This window comes from Lissotriton vulgaris, chromosome 11, assembly GCF_964263255.1.
Source record: "Lissotriton vulgaris chromosome 11, aLisVul1.2, whole genome shotgun sequence".
Classification (NCBI taxonomy): Eukaryota; Metazoa; Chordata; class Amphibia; order Caudata; family Salamandridae; genus Lissotriton; species Lissotriton vulgaris.
The window spans coordinates 943903807-943921469 of record NC_141699.1 but is presented as its reverse complement, the minus strand read 5'-3'; the positions used below and the strand labels follow the sequence as shown (position 1 = coordinate 943921469).

General features: G+C 48.5%; 1 protein-coding gene across 3 annotated transcripts in view; it reads left to right on the top strand.

The window, feature by feature from the left end:
* The window catches only part of HPS3 (HPS3 biogenesis of lysosomal organelles complex 2 subunit 1), a 379346-nt gene that overhangs the window by 202202 nt on the left and 159481 nt on the right, over nt 1-17663 (top strand). For 2 of the 3 annotated variants that reach the window (XM_086944096.1, XM_086944097.1), the window contains exon 13: nt 9382-9573. The exons of the other annotated variant lie outside the window; for it this stretch is intronic. In XM_086944096.1, coding sequence (XP_086800222.1) covers nt 9382-9573 — 192 coding nt within the window. The remainder of the gene's footprint in view (nt 1-9381; nt 9574-17663) is intronic. 3 annotated transcript variants of the gene reach the window in all.

Sequence of the window (17663 nt, the reverse complement as noted above, 5' to 3'; positions counted from 1 at the left end):
CCATACTACCAGACCAACTGCAGCTACTACTGCATTGGGACGTGCCGTCCCCCTGCAAGACATCTGTCAGGCAGCCACGTGGGCCTCGCTGCACACTTTTACTAAGCATTATTGCCTTGACATTCAAGTCCGGAGAGACTGCCTCGTTGGCCGTTCTGTTCTACGTGACTTTCTGGTGTGATCTTTGTTCACAAACGCACCACCGGGGTTGAAATTGCTGGGGTATCTATTCTAAGGTAAAGTATCTATCACTAACGCATTTCTTTCAGATGAACAAGTTACTTACCTTCGGTAATGATATATATCTGTAAGAAACATTAGTTGGTGATAGATTCCTTACTGCCCCACCCATCCTCCCCGTTCTGCGAACTGATTTCTAGGGTTAAGGTTATCCCTTTCAGGGCCCTAATTTCAATGCACCAGTCGTCAGTATCTTGCATGGCTCTGCTTTCCTGGCGGGGAAAGTCGTTTACAGAACTGACGCGTGTGCGTGTCTAAGTAGCTCCAGCGACGGCTTGTTGGGGACTACGACGCCAACGACGTACGCGTAGCCGCACAACGATGCCTACCGATGCGCAGGGGTACTGCTGGCGAAAACTTTCCGGATCCAGTCTGATGCCTGGGGGTAATACTAAGGTAAGGAATTTATCACTAATGTTTCTTAGATATATCGTTACCGAAGGTAAGTAACTTGTTCTTTAGCACCACAAATCCTTCGTTGATACCATTTGTAGGGGAAAAAAACAGACACTTTCATCCCATTTTTACCAAAACCCCCAAAATGTTGCTGCATTTTACCTAGTTTCTCGGTCCCCTCCAGGGGAATCCACAAACCCTGGGTACATTTAGAATCGGCAGGATGTTGGAAGAAAAGGACGTCAATTTGGTGTGAATACATTTAGTGGACATAAAGGTATGGTGGCCAAACACGAACTTCCCCCAAATATCCCAAAAAAGGGAATGGCTGCAAAAGGGTTACGAAATGCACCGAAAGCTTGATGTAAGAATTCATTTTTATATTTTCAAGTATTTCATGTGCTTTGCAAATGACTGTCCAGGCAACCTGTAGCCATGCTTGCCTGGCAAATATGCCAGATGTTTAAAGGGCTCCATTGCTTTCCAGAATTATGTTTGTGATATATTTATTTTATTGCGGGTATTTATAAAGTGTAAACCTAGGCTCAAAAGATAGTGGAGCGCAGCACATGCAGTACTCCATCTTCATTTGAAGATGCAGAGAGATGCTGGCACGTTTGCACTTAAACTAGAGGGAATAAGTGTGAAAAATCATCCCATTGCCCAATTGTTACAGAAATACCCTCAATTCAAAGTGAAATGATGAAACTGGGCATTTGAGTCTTCTTCTTTTTCTTCCATCTTTCTTCAGGACGACTTGATCCAAGTCCTCATAATGTAAATGCTTGACTACGGTAATTCACTCCTAGTAGGCCTCCTCATTCATCTAGTATGTAAAGTGCAGTTGATACAAAATGCAGCAGCCTGGACCATTTTATGATTAAAAAGCACACCCTGGGGGCATGGACAAGATGGCGGGCTGAGTGGTCGCACTCGTCGTGAGCTCCGCCGGCCCTGGGCCCTTAACCTGCTGGTATTGCACTGATCTCCCCCCCGAGACGCTGCACTCGGCGAGGCAACGGAGTAGGACGCCGGTGTGGCTGCCAAGGGGGACGCGACCGCCTGTATCTGGGGCTGAACTGTCCCGGACCCGGAGCCATTGCTGGGAACAGGAGAGGCCCGGGGCTCGGCCCGGAGGTGGAGCCGGAACTTGCTTCTAGCAGCCGTCCGCCTTGGTGACCGCAGTGGGGCTGCCGTTTTTTCCCCCCCGACCCCGGACATTCTCACCCCACCCTGCAGCAATTCCCGAGGGCCGGAGTCGCTTGGTCCCCAGAGGCGGGGCGACGGAGGGGCGAGCCTCGGGGCTGGACGCTACGCAAGGCCGTGGCTTGGGACTGTGCCCCCGGACCTCGGAGACACTAGAGGTCGCAGGGAGTGGTGATTGCCCGACGGCCCATCAGCGGGGCCCCCTGGGTGTGAGGCTGCACCCCCGGATCTGCGGGTGCCCCACAGGGGGTCGGGGAGCCTGGTGACGCCGCTGGGGGAGGCCCCCCACGTGAAGCCGAGGCTGAGGCCTACCTCTCCTGGAGCCCCGGAGGAGCAGAGGTTGGGTGATCTAGCTGCCGGCTGCGGAGGGGCTCGGCTGCCTGTGTAATCCTGAGGCCGGCTCTTCCTCCGGCACCGACCCCTGGGCCAGCATCGCCCCGGAGAGGCCGGGATCGAGGCGCTTGGTGTGGTGCCGCCCACACAGACTTGGCGGTGGTGCGGTGGCACGCTGGACGGTAGGCACGGTCCCCCCTGCTGATATTACGGGGAAGGCTATACCGGGCCGGTTCGAGGAGGGCCCCCCGAGGAGCAGGAGACCTGGAGATCGCGCCTGTGGTGCTGGCCGTGGTGGAAGAGGGAATAGTGCTAGGCCGGTCGGGCCTGGAGCACCTGGAGGGTGGGAAGCCAGTCCCCGGAGTGAACAGATCACAGCCCGCTCCATAGTTCATCGGAAGAGGACTGTTGGTAGTGCGGGCTACTCCACTGGTTTATTGGTGGTGAGGTGTGGGGGAACAACGGCTTGGCTTGAGGCGTATACCAGTGGTTGGAACGGAGCCCCACCGAACGTTCGAGAAGGCACCCTAGCAGACAAAATGGCGAACAACAGAGGGTCCAAGAAATGGGGGAGCGCACCTTGCCGGACATGTTAGGCAGGAGCAATGCGAGACAAGATAGGGGACAGCCGTCTCCAAGCCACCCGGGTGGCTCCCAGGGAGCGAGTGGAGGGGAGCCACCGGTCACGAGATCCTTCCTTGAATCCCTCTTCAGTTCATTGCGGGATGATTTGCTCGGACTTGACTGCTGCAAATACAGCTTTGACTTTCTCTTTGATTTGCTGGAGAGTGGGGGAGGGGAGGGAAGGGTTGTCCAGTACACATTGTGGCCCCTTGCTTTCCAGACACTAGGCAGGCTTCTTAGTTTGCCCGGACATATTTGCTCCACACATGATTGCGCTTTGTTAATTGCTTTGTTGCCTCTGCTACAGTGCAGCATCTCTGCCCTTTTCGCCCTATTGTTATGGGGCCCTGATGCTTTCTGCTACACCTTTTCACATGCCCCCTGACACTTGTAAAGTCGTGACCCTGAATGTCCGGGGTCTGAATAATCCGGTCAAGAGACGGGTTGTGCTCTCACTTCTGGAGAACACCCAGGCGGACATCTGTCTTCTCCAGGAGACGATTTTACTGTCGCAGGACACGCATAGACTCCGTTCTCATAAGTTCCCTTCACAGTTCTTCTCCTCCTGTACCACTAAAACAGCCGGGGTGGCGATACTGGTGGCCCGACACTTTAGGGGAGAAATCCTCCACAAATTCACCGAACAGAAAGGCAGGCTGCTAGCATATCGGTTCAAGATAGGGGGTCTTCTATTTACGATAGGGTCCCTATATAGCCCTAATGAACGGCAAGATCGTTTCTTGCAGGCTGCAATTGAGGACATTACTTCTTCCCAGGACAGACACATCATACTCGGGGGAGACTTCAACATGGTCTTTAATTCCGCACTGGATAGGTCGGCGCAACGCTCCCCGCAGGTCGGGGAATTCTCCGCTGACCGTAGGGCTCAGTTGGAGGAGGTAGACCTCCTTGATCTGTGGCGACACATGCACCCCGCGGACAAGGACTACTCGTACTATTCCCACGCGCACAAGACATATGCGAGGCTGGACCACCTTTTAGTTACCTCCCCGGTGAGGGCGCTGGCCTCAGGGTCGGAGATAGGTGTGATCTCCCCTTCGGATCATACCCCAGTTGAGGCCACGTTGTGTATGCCTCCGGCGGTTCCTCGTCCCAGGACGTGGCGCCTCCGCGACACTCTGTTACATAGGAAAGAGGTAGTGGACCGCATCGAGAAGGCGATTCGGGAATATCAATCCCATAATGATAACGCTGACACTAGCCGGGCCACGCAGTGGGCAGCACTGAAGGAGGTCATTCGAGGGGAATTTTTAGCGATCACCTCGGCTGACAATAAGGAGCGGCAGGCCAAGAGAGATGAACTTACGGATCGGGTTAGAGAACTTGAGCAGATACATCGTAGGACAGGGGCTCCTAGGATTTGGAGGCAGCTCAAGGAAGCGAGGAAGCTCCTGGTGGCCCTAGATCTCGATCGGGCGGAGTATGCTGCACTGCGGCTGCATCACACTTTTTATACTGGAGGGGACCGCTGTGGCAAACTGCTAGCCCACAGGCTCCGGGTGACACGTCAGAACCAACTGGTTAAGGAAATCTCCAACCAGGTGGGGACGGTGGAGACGGAGGACGCTCATATAGGGGCCGTCTTCTGCGGCTTTTACAAGGACCTTTATACAGGGGAGCCCCCGGACGGGATGGCTATGGCCGCTTACTTGGATTCGGTTGCACTGCCTTCACTGGATCCTTTGCGGGCGGAACATTTAGATAGAGATATTCAGATAGAGGAGGTGGTTTCTGCTATTGCCAGACTTAAACATGGCAAAGCGCCTGGCCCGGATGGATTCACCGCACTCTATTATAAAACATTTTGCACGACATTAGCCCCTCTTCAACTCCTTTGCTGACCCCGGAGCCATCCCACCTGATCTTCTCCGGGCCTCTATCACGGTTATCCCTAAGCCTGTAAGGACCGAAGCACTGTGGGTCTTACAGGTCGATCTCTCTTTTGAATATTGATTTGAAGTTATATACGGGGATTTTGGCCTCCCGATTAGCTCTCCACTTGCCCGGTCTCATCGATCCAGACCAAGCGGGTTTTGTCCCAGGGAGACAGACCGTGGACAATACGAAACGGATTGTCCACCTTTTATAGAAGGCCTCCCGGATCCCGGGAGAGCGAATGATGCTGGCGGTGGACGCGGAGAAGGCATTTGACCGGGTGCACTGGCCTTATCTGGAGCAGGTTCTAGTGAAAGCGGGGATAGGGAAAAAGTTCCGATCCATGATTCTTAACTGTTACAAACGGCCGTCAGCAGTGGTCCCTGTTAACGGGTTCGCCTCTGCGACCTTTGACATCGAACGCGGCACCAGGCAGGGTTGCCAGCTCTCGCCCCTGCTCTTTGCTCTTTATATGGAGCCGTTCGTCCAACGGGTGCGTGACAATCCAGCGGTAACCGGAATTCGGATGGGAGGTTTTACGCACACTATCAGCCTTTACGCTGACGATGTCATCCTGTCCATTGACAGACCCCGGACGGCTCTCCCGGCGTGTATAGAGGAGCTGGACTCCTTCGGTGCGGTCGCAGGGTTCAAAATGAATATGGCGAAGTCGGTGGCTTTAGATATCTCCCTCGAGCCGGCTACTAGGATCTATTTGCAACACAGGTTTCCCATGCTTTGGTCATCAGGCGCGGTGCCTTACCTGGGGATCCAGATTGCTCCCACTTTATCAGCTATGGTGTCGGCCAACTATCAAGCCCTAGGTGCAAAGATTAGAGAGGAACTGGGCCGGTGGAACCGTGGAACCCTCTCCTGGCTGGGCAGGATAGCTGCTATCAAAATGACGGTCTTGCCCCAGGTGCTTTATCTCTTTCAGGCCCTGCCGCTCCAACCACCGGTCGGGTGGATACCGCAACTACAGGCAGACGTTTCGCGCTTAGTCTGGCAGGGATAGAAACCTAGAATGCGCAGAGCCCTCTCGCTGCTGGCCCCTGAAGCGGGTGGTTTAAGAATACCCGATTTCAGCAAGTACTTCCAGGGGGCGCAGTTACGTTATCTTGTGGAATGGAGTAGGTGGGAGTCCGATAAGCATTGGCTCTTCCAAGACCAGGCGGTGGCAGGGAGACCTTTGCAGGAGATCCCTTTCCTGCGTCGTCCTCATCGGCCCAAGAACCTCTACGCCTCCTTTATTACGAGAGTGCCCCTAAGGGTGTGGGATGCTACTAACATTCCATACGGCCTCACCACGTTCCCGTCACCGCTCACACCGCTGGTGGACAATCCAGACTTTACTCCGGGGATGGAGAGGGGAGCGTTCACACATTGGAGACAGGCGGGGTGTTGAGCCCTGTGTCACTTATATGGCCCTGAGGGGGTTGTCCCCTTCCTACAGCTCCGTCAGGAGTTTTCTCTTCCGGAGATCGAACGACACCGCTATATGCAAGCTCGCCATTGGGCCCTTCAGCCGCAAGTGAGGGAGACAGCCGACCAGCTTTTTCTTCCTTACGAAAAGTGGCTCCTGTCGCGGACATCGGACTCCAAATTGATTACAGATCTTTACAAGCTGCTGCAACCACCTGCGACACACCTTTATCATCCCGGGAGGGAGCGCTGGGAAAGGGAGTTGGGTAGGACACTGAGTCCTAAGGAATGGGAGCACATATCTTATAGAGCGAGGCACTCGGCACACCACATGGGGCTCACTGATACACTGACCAAGGTCTCAACCTATTGGTACTACACACCTGAACGAGTACACAAGTTTGATCAAAGCAAGGAGGACACGTGTTGGCGGGGGTGCGGGCACCGGGGTACACTCACACATATTCTAAGAGTTTGCCCGTTCCTGGAGCCTTACTGGAAGGAAGTATTGGATGAAATTGACTCTCACTTCAGCATTGAACTGCCACGCTTTCCTGCTTATACCTTGTTGGGGCTTCTGAATGGACTGATGTACCCCCTCAGATCCCGTAGGGGCAGACAGATAGCGATAGCTCTAGGCTCCGCAGTCCAAAACATTTTAATACATTGGCACACCGCTACGATACCTTCCATCACAGGTTGGCTCCATAGGCTGTGGCATGTGTTGGGTATGGAGAGAATGTCCCTCACGGTGGTGGGGGATGTAGGGCAGTTTCAGGAGCTCTGGCGACCGTTTCATTCCTTATTGCTTACGGAATTTAGGGAACTCACCTGCCCCAAGTACCTCCGCCTCCTGCGGCTTCCGAACCCAGTAGAGTCTGCCCAGTGAACTGCTACTAGACTTCTCCCTGTGGACCGTGGCTTTGATGTATATTTTGGTTAGGGACTGTGCACTGGACGTGGGGTGGGGGTGGGGGGTTAGGGGTTGGGCAAGGGGAGTTGGTATGTTGGGGTTTGAGGGGGGAGGGCTGCACGGGAAATGTCATTTCATGCTGCGACAACGCATGCCATATATCACTGTGAGGGCATAGCCCATAAAGACGACATTTGCTGATGGTGTCCCTGAGATTTGGGCTTTTCCGCCCTGTCATATCGCTTTTTGAAGATATGTGTTTGTCCCAGTATGTTGTGCCGAATAAAATACTTTAAACATAAAAAGCACACCCAACTCCAGTCATTTGCAGCAACTCCACTGGCTACCCATTGTCCAAAGAAGTATTTTTAAAGTTCTCTGCCTGTCATAAAATGTTGTACTTTATGACATCTGGATCATACATGGCCACTATGTTTTCATGGTGCTCCCTATCGTGCTCTTTACAATCAGTCTCAATATTTGGCAAAAGTACCAAAATACAAATGAGTTAGACGGGGATGCAGTTTTTACTTCCAAGGAAAGGCAAAGTGCTGGCCCCACTGTTGTTTTTACAAGCTCTTGAGTACGAGCGACAAATCAATACTTATTTCAGATTTGTACGGTACCATTTATTTATACCATTTACTTCTTCTTTTTTTCAATTTTATCACACAAATCCGATTGTATGAGAAAGATACCACATTAACATTACAATTAAGACATTAACATAAAAGATTAACACAACAATTCATTATATACACATATATACATTACACCATTATTGCACCTTTGCTATACAGCAAATTCAAATCTTCGCATTTGTGATTAGACAAGTCATATTTCCACAATGCTTATAAAGGATAAAGTCGCTTAGGAAAAGGAGGTAAAAGCAATATGAATGACCCAAAAATTTTTATCGAAACAATCCAACTAAGACTACACAACTTAATCTGATTTCTAGTCAGTCCAATTCTTTGGCTTGTTCTTTCCTATCAAAAATCAATTGCCTCCTTTATTGCTGACGCGTTTCAAACTCGCTGATTCATTTTGCGAGTTCTCATCAGGGCTTTATCTTTTGACGCGTTTCAAACTCGCTGATTCATTTGGCGAGTTCTCTTTTTTTTTAAAAATATTTTTATTTGATTTTACAACAATAAGACAATACAACAAATAACACAGACCCCGCCCCTCCTTCCCCGGTCGAGCAGATCAGAAAGCAAGAAATTTGCCAATCGAAAATCATTGGAAGCTATACAAAACAATACTGAAAAGGAAAATTTACAAGTTAAATTGATGCATTAACATTCAATTTCGTGAGATTGCAAAGTTGAGTTCCGGCTTAAGCAAAGCATACTGGTTATTGCTGTATATATCATTGCATTTTAGACCATTCTATTAAGGGAGACCACATTTTTTCTCCTTTAATCTGACTCTTCCTGCCTTTGTTTTTGTATATCGCCATCTCTAAATTAAAAATTGCTAACAATCTTGCAACCCATTGTTGATATGATGGGGCTATAGGATCTAGCCAAGCCGAGGCTATACATATTCTCATTACGGCCATCGAAATAAAAATCAATTCGCGACCAGCTTTGTGGTTAGCAGGGTTTGTAACACCTAGCCCATCTCTCTTCGTACTCAAGCAAATCATGAAAGCTTCAGAAAGGGACTGAAATCTTACCTGTTCAATCAATGAATCATTTCTGTTACTTTTTTCTCTCTTTTATAGAGTGGTTTAAGAAGCACAGGATACCTCTTTTTGAGGTATTTGGGCACTGAATACATGCACCATATATTCATTGTACTTTTGTTCAGATGGTCTCATGCCAGTGATGCTTCTTTAGAATAGGACCCTGCACCCACTTCATTTTATTTTGCTTTAAGTAACTTAGACCATTCAGTAAGATCCTGCACCTCCAGAATGGCCTCACAGACACAGTCAATGCATGTAAGAACTATTATTTATTCCTTACGGGCTTAACACTCACTTGTCCTAGTAGTACTAGGGTTCATACTGCCTAGTAAGGATCACATTATTTTTATTATTTGGGTGAATGATGAGACTTTGATTATTCAAAGTGTGCATTAACTGGATAGCCCCGGGTGTCTCTACTCTACCATCTGTAAGCAGGAAATGCGACTTTGTTCCTAATCACAACAACCACAGGAACCCTTTACTAATTGTTTTATTGGGATTAGGTTCATGTGATGCACGGCAATGTGTAATATTGATTTATTGGTCACCAATTGGTGGATGTCTCCATTTTAAGCACCCTTGGGATAACCTAGACTGCGATGACTGTGGCTTGCTCTTCCTTACACTCTTGGTTTCTATTTTCTTGTTTTATTAGGAGCTGTGTGGAAGATTTGAAGAGGATTATGTGCCACAATTATTGGTAGATTTCTGGGAGGCTCTTGTTGTTGCTTGTCCTCAAGATTCTATCTTTCAAGATCTTCTGTGCAAACTTACTTCACATTATATTGACACAATATCAAAGGGGAAACTTCTAGACGCAAAGCCATTGAAGACAACAGAGGATCTGGTAAAATACATTGCTCTTTCATTATATTTGAACAGTTACCACTTACCACATGTTAGTTTCCCCTCAAGTGTTGCATATTTAGCAAGATGCACTGCACTGGAATGTGTTCTATTTTGTGTTACATTTTATGGACTTGTTTGCTTGTGTATTGCTATACTTGGGAGGGGGGCTGGGGATTGTGAGGTGTAATTTCTACTAATATTAAGGTACTACTTACAAATTCAGGGGCAATAAGTACAAACTGTCAACCACTTGGTGGTAGTTGATTACATTGGGTCCTGCTGGGCCTGAATGCGTGTTAGTGGAGATAACCTGTCTCCCAGTTCAGATTGCGAACGTAAAAGGTTTTCCATGCTGGATCACTGTGGCTGGCCCTGACACCTTTAGCAGCTCCTTCTCCTGAATGAAATGAGTATGCTTATATTTCTTTAGAAGCAACATCTAGCACTAAGTGAAGTTTAGCCATGTTATGATTTCTTGAAGTAAGTCTGCTATTGTTGACTCATGCATTATAAAGCGTAGTCCGGTTTTAAGGACATTATAAAATACTATCAATATTTATGGTGATTTCGAAAAGTTCAATGATTTTTTGGTAGGCAATGAATAGACAAAAGAATCCCTACTTTTGATGCCTCCTGTAGTCTCTTGCTCTGGATGAAGAATGGCCTACTCTGGTGTCACTATTCTAGTATCTATTAGGGTTAGGGTTAAGAAAGCATAGCAAATGTGCTGAGAGTTTCATGGCAGAAATGCTCTAATTTTGTTCACTCTGCACACACAGCGCGTTTGTCGCTTCTTTCTGTGTGAGAACGAATACACTCCTACCTCTTCTCAAAAGAGCTGTGTGTTGGCTGCAGGGAAGTAAGGGCAGTGTGGGCAAAGCTGAGCGATTGGCTAAATGTTAGCGACCATAGATACTCTCTGAGGCGTAGCTTTGCAGGTGTGTTCCAAAATGTATCTTAAGGTTTATGCACAACTCTCTGTAACACTATGAAGTAATTGCTGAATAAAACATAACATATTTGAACTGAGCTTAAACAATTCATTTCTCCTAATGTCTTGAAAGAGTCTCTGTATGTGAAAATGAAGTACTAGTGAAAAGATAGGTCCAGTTATGTCTAGAGTCCTTAAAATTAGTTGGGCAGATTTTATTAGATGTGGTTAAAAGAGTAGTTGCTCAAAAGTCAAGTATGGTATTTTGGGGGCTGTGGTTTTCGATTGAAAGTCATTTTATCTGGTAAAACACTGCCAAAGGGAAAATATATTTACAATAGAAACTGGAAAACGCCAGATTTTGCTGCACTGTTACTGCTTTGGTGCCTTTTATTGTCAAAGCAGTTCAAGTGCAGCTTCTTCATAAAGCACTTTCCTTTGATCGATGTTCCCACTATGGCACACTCAGACCATTGTAAGTCACGTAATATGCCATTTTGACAATGTACACTGTGTCTGGCTTGCCTAGGATTCCGTGACCAACTTAAACTCCTTTTTTGGGAGCATGGCTCACCTCATGGTTCCAGCTCATTGTTCATTTCACATTGCTATGTAGTGGCCACCATGTTTGCAGCCGGACTATGAGCAGGGTCTCTGGGATGTGTGAGAGGCACCAGCATAATGTCATCATTCTTCCCTATGAGTGGGACGGAGCTTTGCTTCCTGAAAGGTCAGGCATGATGAATTATGTGGCTGTAAGGATGGCTGGGTGTATGGGACCTCCAGAATCAAAGTCCTCCCATTGAGGGCTACATCCTACACTCCTCTTCGTAGTTTTGTAGTGTCATGGTCTAAAAGGAAACTTCCCCCTTATCCAGATGGAACGTATCATGATCACCTTCAGCAAACATGCACAGCTCCTGGAGAGCCCGTGGACTAGTTTTGCTCAAACTGCTTTGCCACAGCATACACAATTACTCAGGAAATCTATGACTTAGTGTGTCAGCTGTACATAGTGTAGCTCAGAAACATGAAAAGGCAGCCACTGTTCTGTGTTTTCTAGTATGTGATTCGGACAGAATATTTTGAGCATGAACCTGTTCTGAGCCTGCATACAGAAGTAGAACGTGTTCATGATAAAGCTCCCGGACCTACAACAAAAAGGGGGAACAAAGGTTGGACAATTTTTAACGGGGTCCAATGTACGTGTCCTGTAACGTAGAGAACAACAAAGACTGTACAGAGTTCCCCAGAAAGGATTAGACTAAATTAACCCATTGAACCTCTCTCTTAGATGTGTGATCGAGCAGGGAAGGTGAAGATCCCTTATCGGAATCAAGGATGCCTCACACAAGTCAAAGGCTGGATGACGACTGTCACCCACCCGATGATTGTTCAGTGTCATCATTGGCTATCCTGCTCCTTCGGCAGGCTGGCGATGCAATGCCCGTCGGGCAGCACAAAAGTGCTGCACTTTAGCGGAGATCTTTTATTCCTTTAGCCAATGAGTGCATGTGTGTGAGGGACCTAGGGAGTGCAATAAGTGAGCGTGAGTGAGGTTAAAAAAGGTCAGTTGAGTCCAATAGGGGAACCTTTAATAGCATGGCTCACTGCCTTGTTAAAACCGTGAAAAGTTGAGGGGTATTAAGGCGTGACGATTAGGGTAATCAGGCCTTATTCAACCCTCAGTCCGGATATGGTCGACATGTTTCTTGCCTCTAAGGCAATTCATCAGGACCAATTGCTCATAGGATTGCTCATGAATTCCTCAAAAATTAAGGAAGTATACGACCTGTAAGGTGTCGCAGAAATCAACCCTTCATTGAAGCCCTCCCCGGGACTAGAGAAGGAGACAAACAAAGGGTACAGTCAATCATAGGTTTGTTGACACGAGACATTGTTGCATGTGTAGATAGCATGCAAGTTATGGTGTATTGTGAGGGGTCCCCACATTAATTAATGCCTGCCAGAATGCGAATTACTAATGGCGCATATTGGGAGGACATTTTTTCACTTTTAGTAGTTTAGTTCACACTCCCTTATACCCTCTCTGACACTAGTGTGATAATCCCACAGGGGTGGGGACCCCTCACAATACACCATAACTTGCATGCTATCTACACATGCAACAATGTCTCGTGTCAACAAACCTATGATTGACTGTACCCTTTGTCTCCTTCTCTAGTCCTGGGGAGGGCTTCAATGAAGGGTTGATTTCTGCGACACCTTACAGGTCGTATACTTCCTTAATTTTTGAGGAATTCATGAGCAATCCTATGAGCAATTGGTCCTGATGAATTGTCTTAGAGGCAAGAAACATGTCGACCATATCCGGACTGAGGGTTGAATAAGGCCTGATTACCCTAATCGTCACGCCTTAATACCCCTCAACTTTTCACGGTTTTAACAAGGCAGTGAGCCATGCTATTAAAGGTTCCCCTATTGGACTCAACTGACCTTTTTTAACCTCACTCACGCTCACTTATTGCACTCCCTAGGTCCCTCACACACATGCACTCATTGGCTAAAGGAATAAAAGATCTCCGCTAAAGTGCAGCACTTTTGTGCTGCCCGACGGGCATTGCATCGCCAGCCTGCCGAAGGAGCAGGATAGCTAATGATGACACTGAACAATCATCGGGTGGGGTGACAGTCGTCATCCAGCCTTTGACTTGTGTGAGGCATCCTTGATTCCGATAAGGGATCTTCACCTTCCCTGCTCGATCACACATCTAAGAGAGAGGTTCAATGGGTTAATTTAGTCTAATCCTTTCTGGGGAACTCTGTACAGTCTTTGTTGTTCTCTAAAGCTCCCGGACCACCATGTTCAACTATCATTCCTACTGCCTCTATGCCAAAATGAAGCTTGGAACCTGTGGTACCAAAACAAATCCTGTCAGTTGACAAAGCCACTGGGACTGCATTTAATGAAAACTTATTGAGCTGTGCTTTTTTTCCTCCTAGACATAAAATGTACTAAAACAGTGAATGCTGTATCGAACAAAAGCGTAATATGCCCTGTGAAACATTCACACAAGCACTGCAGGAGGACAGTCCTCGCACAGCTTACTAATAAAGGACAACATGCTTGATAAAATCACATCTGGGCAGTCCTCTAGCTTTTTTTCAAGTAAACATAAAATCACATAAGTTGGTAAAAGAAACTTCATTCAAGGTGCGAACATCCCAGGCAAATGATCCATGACATCTTGCAGGTTATGAAGTGTGTTCACTTTCTCGTATGCTTCTTTGTACAGCAGTATTGTTTGCTGGCACTAAACATCTTATAGCTAAAAATGATGCTTAATAATTCCATAACAGACTTCTCTCCTATAACCGTGTACAGCAGAAACTGGCCCAGATCAGGCAGTAGAACACGGTTTATTAACTCTTTATCTTAATGATGTGCAACCATATCTCCAGACATGCACACAGGGTGGGTTTGGTCGGCTGGAAAGAAGGAGTTTGAAGAAATTAGATGAGCAGGGAACTAAGGAGAATAATAAAAAGTTACTTGTAAGATAAAATTCAAGGAAAAGGTACAGATATGTTTATTAGAAGCTGGAAGGAAGAATTGACAATAAGAAAGATCGAGCAAAGCAAATAAAACCCTAATTCTTTATAGGCATTGGAAAAACCACATTCCCTATGTATATCCAGTGATTTTTGCCATTTTTGAACATTGACAAAACACACCAGATACACACACAGCAAATAATAACTGAAACTAGGAAAGCCTATATATTTCATTCTTTTGCTCTTACTCTAATAATAATTTGCGATTTGATCCATTACATATAAAATAGTTTTGTCTAATAGTTCAGCACATACATTCCATTCCTAACAATTTAGGACTTCTCTAGTGCATGTGGTGTGCCTTTCAAGTCAAGTCAAGTCAAGTCAAAGAATTTATATAGCGCACTACATACCCAGAGGGTCTCAAGGCGCTTAGGGAGGGGAGGAGGATTACTTGTCAAATATCCACGTTTTAAGTTGCTTTCTGAATGCTAGGTGGTTCTGGGTAAGGCGAAGGTAAGTGGGGAGTGAGTTCCATGTTTTAGCAGCCAGGCATGAGAAGGATCTGCCTCCCATTGTGGTCTTGTTGATGCGAGGTACAGTGGCGAGGGCTTGGCTGGAAGAACGTAGTTGGCGGGAGGGGGTGTAGAAGGACAGTCGTGAGTTGAGGCATTCTGGTCCGATGTCGTAGAGTGATTTGTGTGCGTGGGTTAGCAGTCGGAAAGTGATCCTCTTATTGACGGGTAGCCAGTGGAGGTCTTTCAGGTGACCAGAGATGTGTTTGTTGCGCGGGATGTCTAATATGATCCTGGCTGAGGCGTTTTGGATTCGTTGGGAGTTTCTTCTGGAGTTTAGCGGTAGTGCCTGCGTAGAGGGTGTTTCCGTAGTCCAGTCGGCTCGTGACCAGAGCATGGGTGACTGTTTTTCTGGTTTCGGTGGGGATCCAGCGAAATGTTTTTTTGAGCATGCGAAGAATGTTGAAGCAGGATGAGGATACGGCGCTGACTTGTCTGTTCATTGAGAGTGAAGAATCCAGGATAACGCCTAGGTTCCGTGCGTGGTCTGTCGGGATGGGTGCTTTTCCAAGAGCTTCCGGCCACCAAGAGTCGTCCCATGCAGAGGGGGAAGTACCTAAGATGAGGACTTCTGTTTTATCTGAGTTCAGTTTCAGACGGCTGTGTTTCATCTATTCGGCAACTTCTTTCATTCCTTCGTGTAGGTTAGTTTTGGCGGTGCTGGGGTCATTGGTGAGAGAAAGGATCAGTTGAGTGTCATCCGCGTAAGAGATGATGTTGAGGTTGTGTTGGCGGGCGATGGTCGCGAGGGGGCTCATGTATACGTTGAAGAGGGTGGGACTGAGTGAGGATCCTTGTGGTACGCCACAGATGACTTCAGTGGCCTCGGACTTGAATGGTGGAAGGCGGACTCTCTGGGTTCTTCCGGTGAGGAACGAGGTGATCCATTCAAGTGCTTTTCCTTGTATTCCGATATTTCTGAGGCGTTGTAAAAGGGTGCTGTGGCAGACTGTGTCGAAGGCTGCAGAGAGGTCGAGGAGGATGAGGGCGACTGTGTCTCCATTGTCCAGTAGTGTTCGAATGTCGTCTGTTGCTGCGATGAGGGCGGTCTCAGTGCTGTGTTTTGCTCGGAAGCCGGACTGTGAGGAGTCGAGGGATTTGTTGGCTTCGAGGAAAGCGGCGAGCTGGTTGTTGACAGCTTTCTCGATTACTTTGGCCGGGAATGGAAGGAGCGAAATGGGGCGGTAATTTTTGAGTTCGGTGGGGTCCGCTGTGGGTTTTTTCAGAAGGGCGGTGAGTTCAGCGTGTTTCCAGCTTTCCGGGAAGGTGGCGGAGTTGAAGGAGCAGTTGATGACGTCTCGGAGGTGTGGTGCTATGACGGAGTCTGCTTTGTTGAAGATGTGGTGAGGACATGGGTCTGTGGGGGATCCTGAGTGGATGGAGTTCATCAGGCGGATGGTGTCCTCAGTGGAGATTGGGTTCCAGTCGTTAAGGGTGTTCAGGGGGGAGAATGTTCAGCATATGGTTCGGTGGGTTGGTCTCCGGGTTGGTTGTCGAAGCTGTTGTGGATGTCTGCAATTTTGTTGTGGAAGAATGAGGCTAGGGAGTCGCAGAGGGTTTGAGAGGGGGTGATGTCGTTGGAGTTGGCCGAGGGATTGGTAAATTCCTTGACGATGTTGAAAAGTTCCTTGCTGTTGTGGGCGTTGTTGTCAAGTCGATCCTTGAATGCTGTTTTCTTGGCCTTTCGGATTAATTGGTGGTGTGTGCGGGTGGCGTTTTTGAAGGCGTCCTTGGTGCTAGTGGTTGGGTCTTTTTTCCAGGCCTTTTCGAGGGAGCGGCAGAGTTTCTTGGACTTCTTAAGATCATCGTTGAACCATGAGGCCTTCTTGCTGCCAGGTTTGCTTTGACGTTTTTTCAGTGGTGCTAAGGTGTCGGCGGTGTTGGATAACCAAAGGGTGAAGTTGGCGGCGGCTTGGTTTGGGTTAGAAGAGTGGGCTGGGGTGTTTAGAAGGAGCGATGAGGATATCTGGTCGATGGTGATTTTGTTCCAGTTTCTTTGCAGAGTTGGTTGGAGGTGGTTGGTGGGTTTTGGCTTGTTGTAGGTGAAGTGAACGCAGCTGTGGTCAGTCCAGAGGAGATCTGTAGTGTGGTTGAAGGAGACATGTTTGCTGGAGGTGAAGATGGGGTCGAGTGTGTGGCCTGCGATGTGGGTGGGGGAAGTGACCAGTTGTTTAAGTCCGAGGTTGGCGAGGTTGTCCAAGAGGGTGGTGGTGTTGCGGTCGTTGATCTTTTCAAGGTGAAAGTTGAGGTCTCCCAGAAGGATGTAGTCTTTGGAGGGGAGCGCGTGTGGAGTGATGAAGTCCGTGATGTCTTCACTGAATTTTGCGCGGGGTCCTGGTGGTCTGTAGAGGAGGGTGCCTCTGAGTGTGGTCTTGGGGTCGATGTGGATCTGGAAGTGAAGGTGTTCGGAGTTGGCGAGGTTGGTGTCAGAGCTGGTTGAGATGCGGATTGATTTTTTATGGACGATAGCGATTCCTCCTCCTGTGTGGCCGGTACGGTCCTTGCGTGTGATCTTATAATCTTCAGGGATGGCAATGGTGATGTCTGGGGCGGAGGAAGCGTTCATCCATGTTTCTGTTAGGAAGGCGACGTCTGGAGAGATGGTGTCTAGTAGATTCCATAGGTCAATGGCGTGCCTGTGGACCGATCGGGTGTTGAGAAGGATGCATTGTAGGTGATTGGGGTCGGGAATCTGTGGTGTGGTCGTAGCGGAGATGTTGTCGGTGCCGCTGAATTTGCAGGAGTAGCAGGAGAAAGGTCCATGGGTGTGTCCGGGAGCGGCTTGGACGCAGTTGGGGGCGCGACCGGGGTTAAGGGCTAGGAGGGTGGTGGCATCGTAGGTAATGCGGGAGGGCTGGGCAATGTGAGGACCAGGGGGTCTGGCGCTGGGCGCGGTCCAGGCGCGGACGGGCGTAGACGGGCTTACCTTTGGCGCACCTTCGGCGCGGCTGGGGCGCGATCGCTGCGCGTGAACGCTGCGCGCGGGAACAGCTGTCATATAAGGAGGGTGGGGGGGGAGGGGCGAGGGCGGCTCAGCTGGGAGGCGGGGCGGGCTATGTAGGAGGA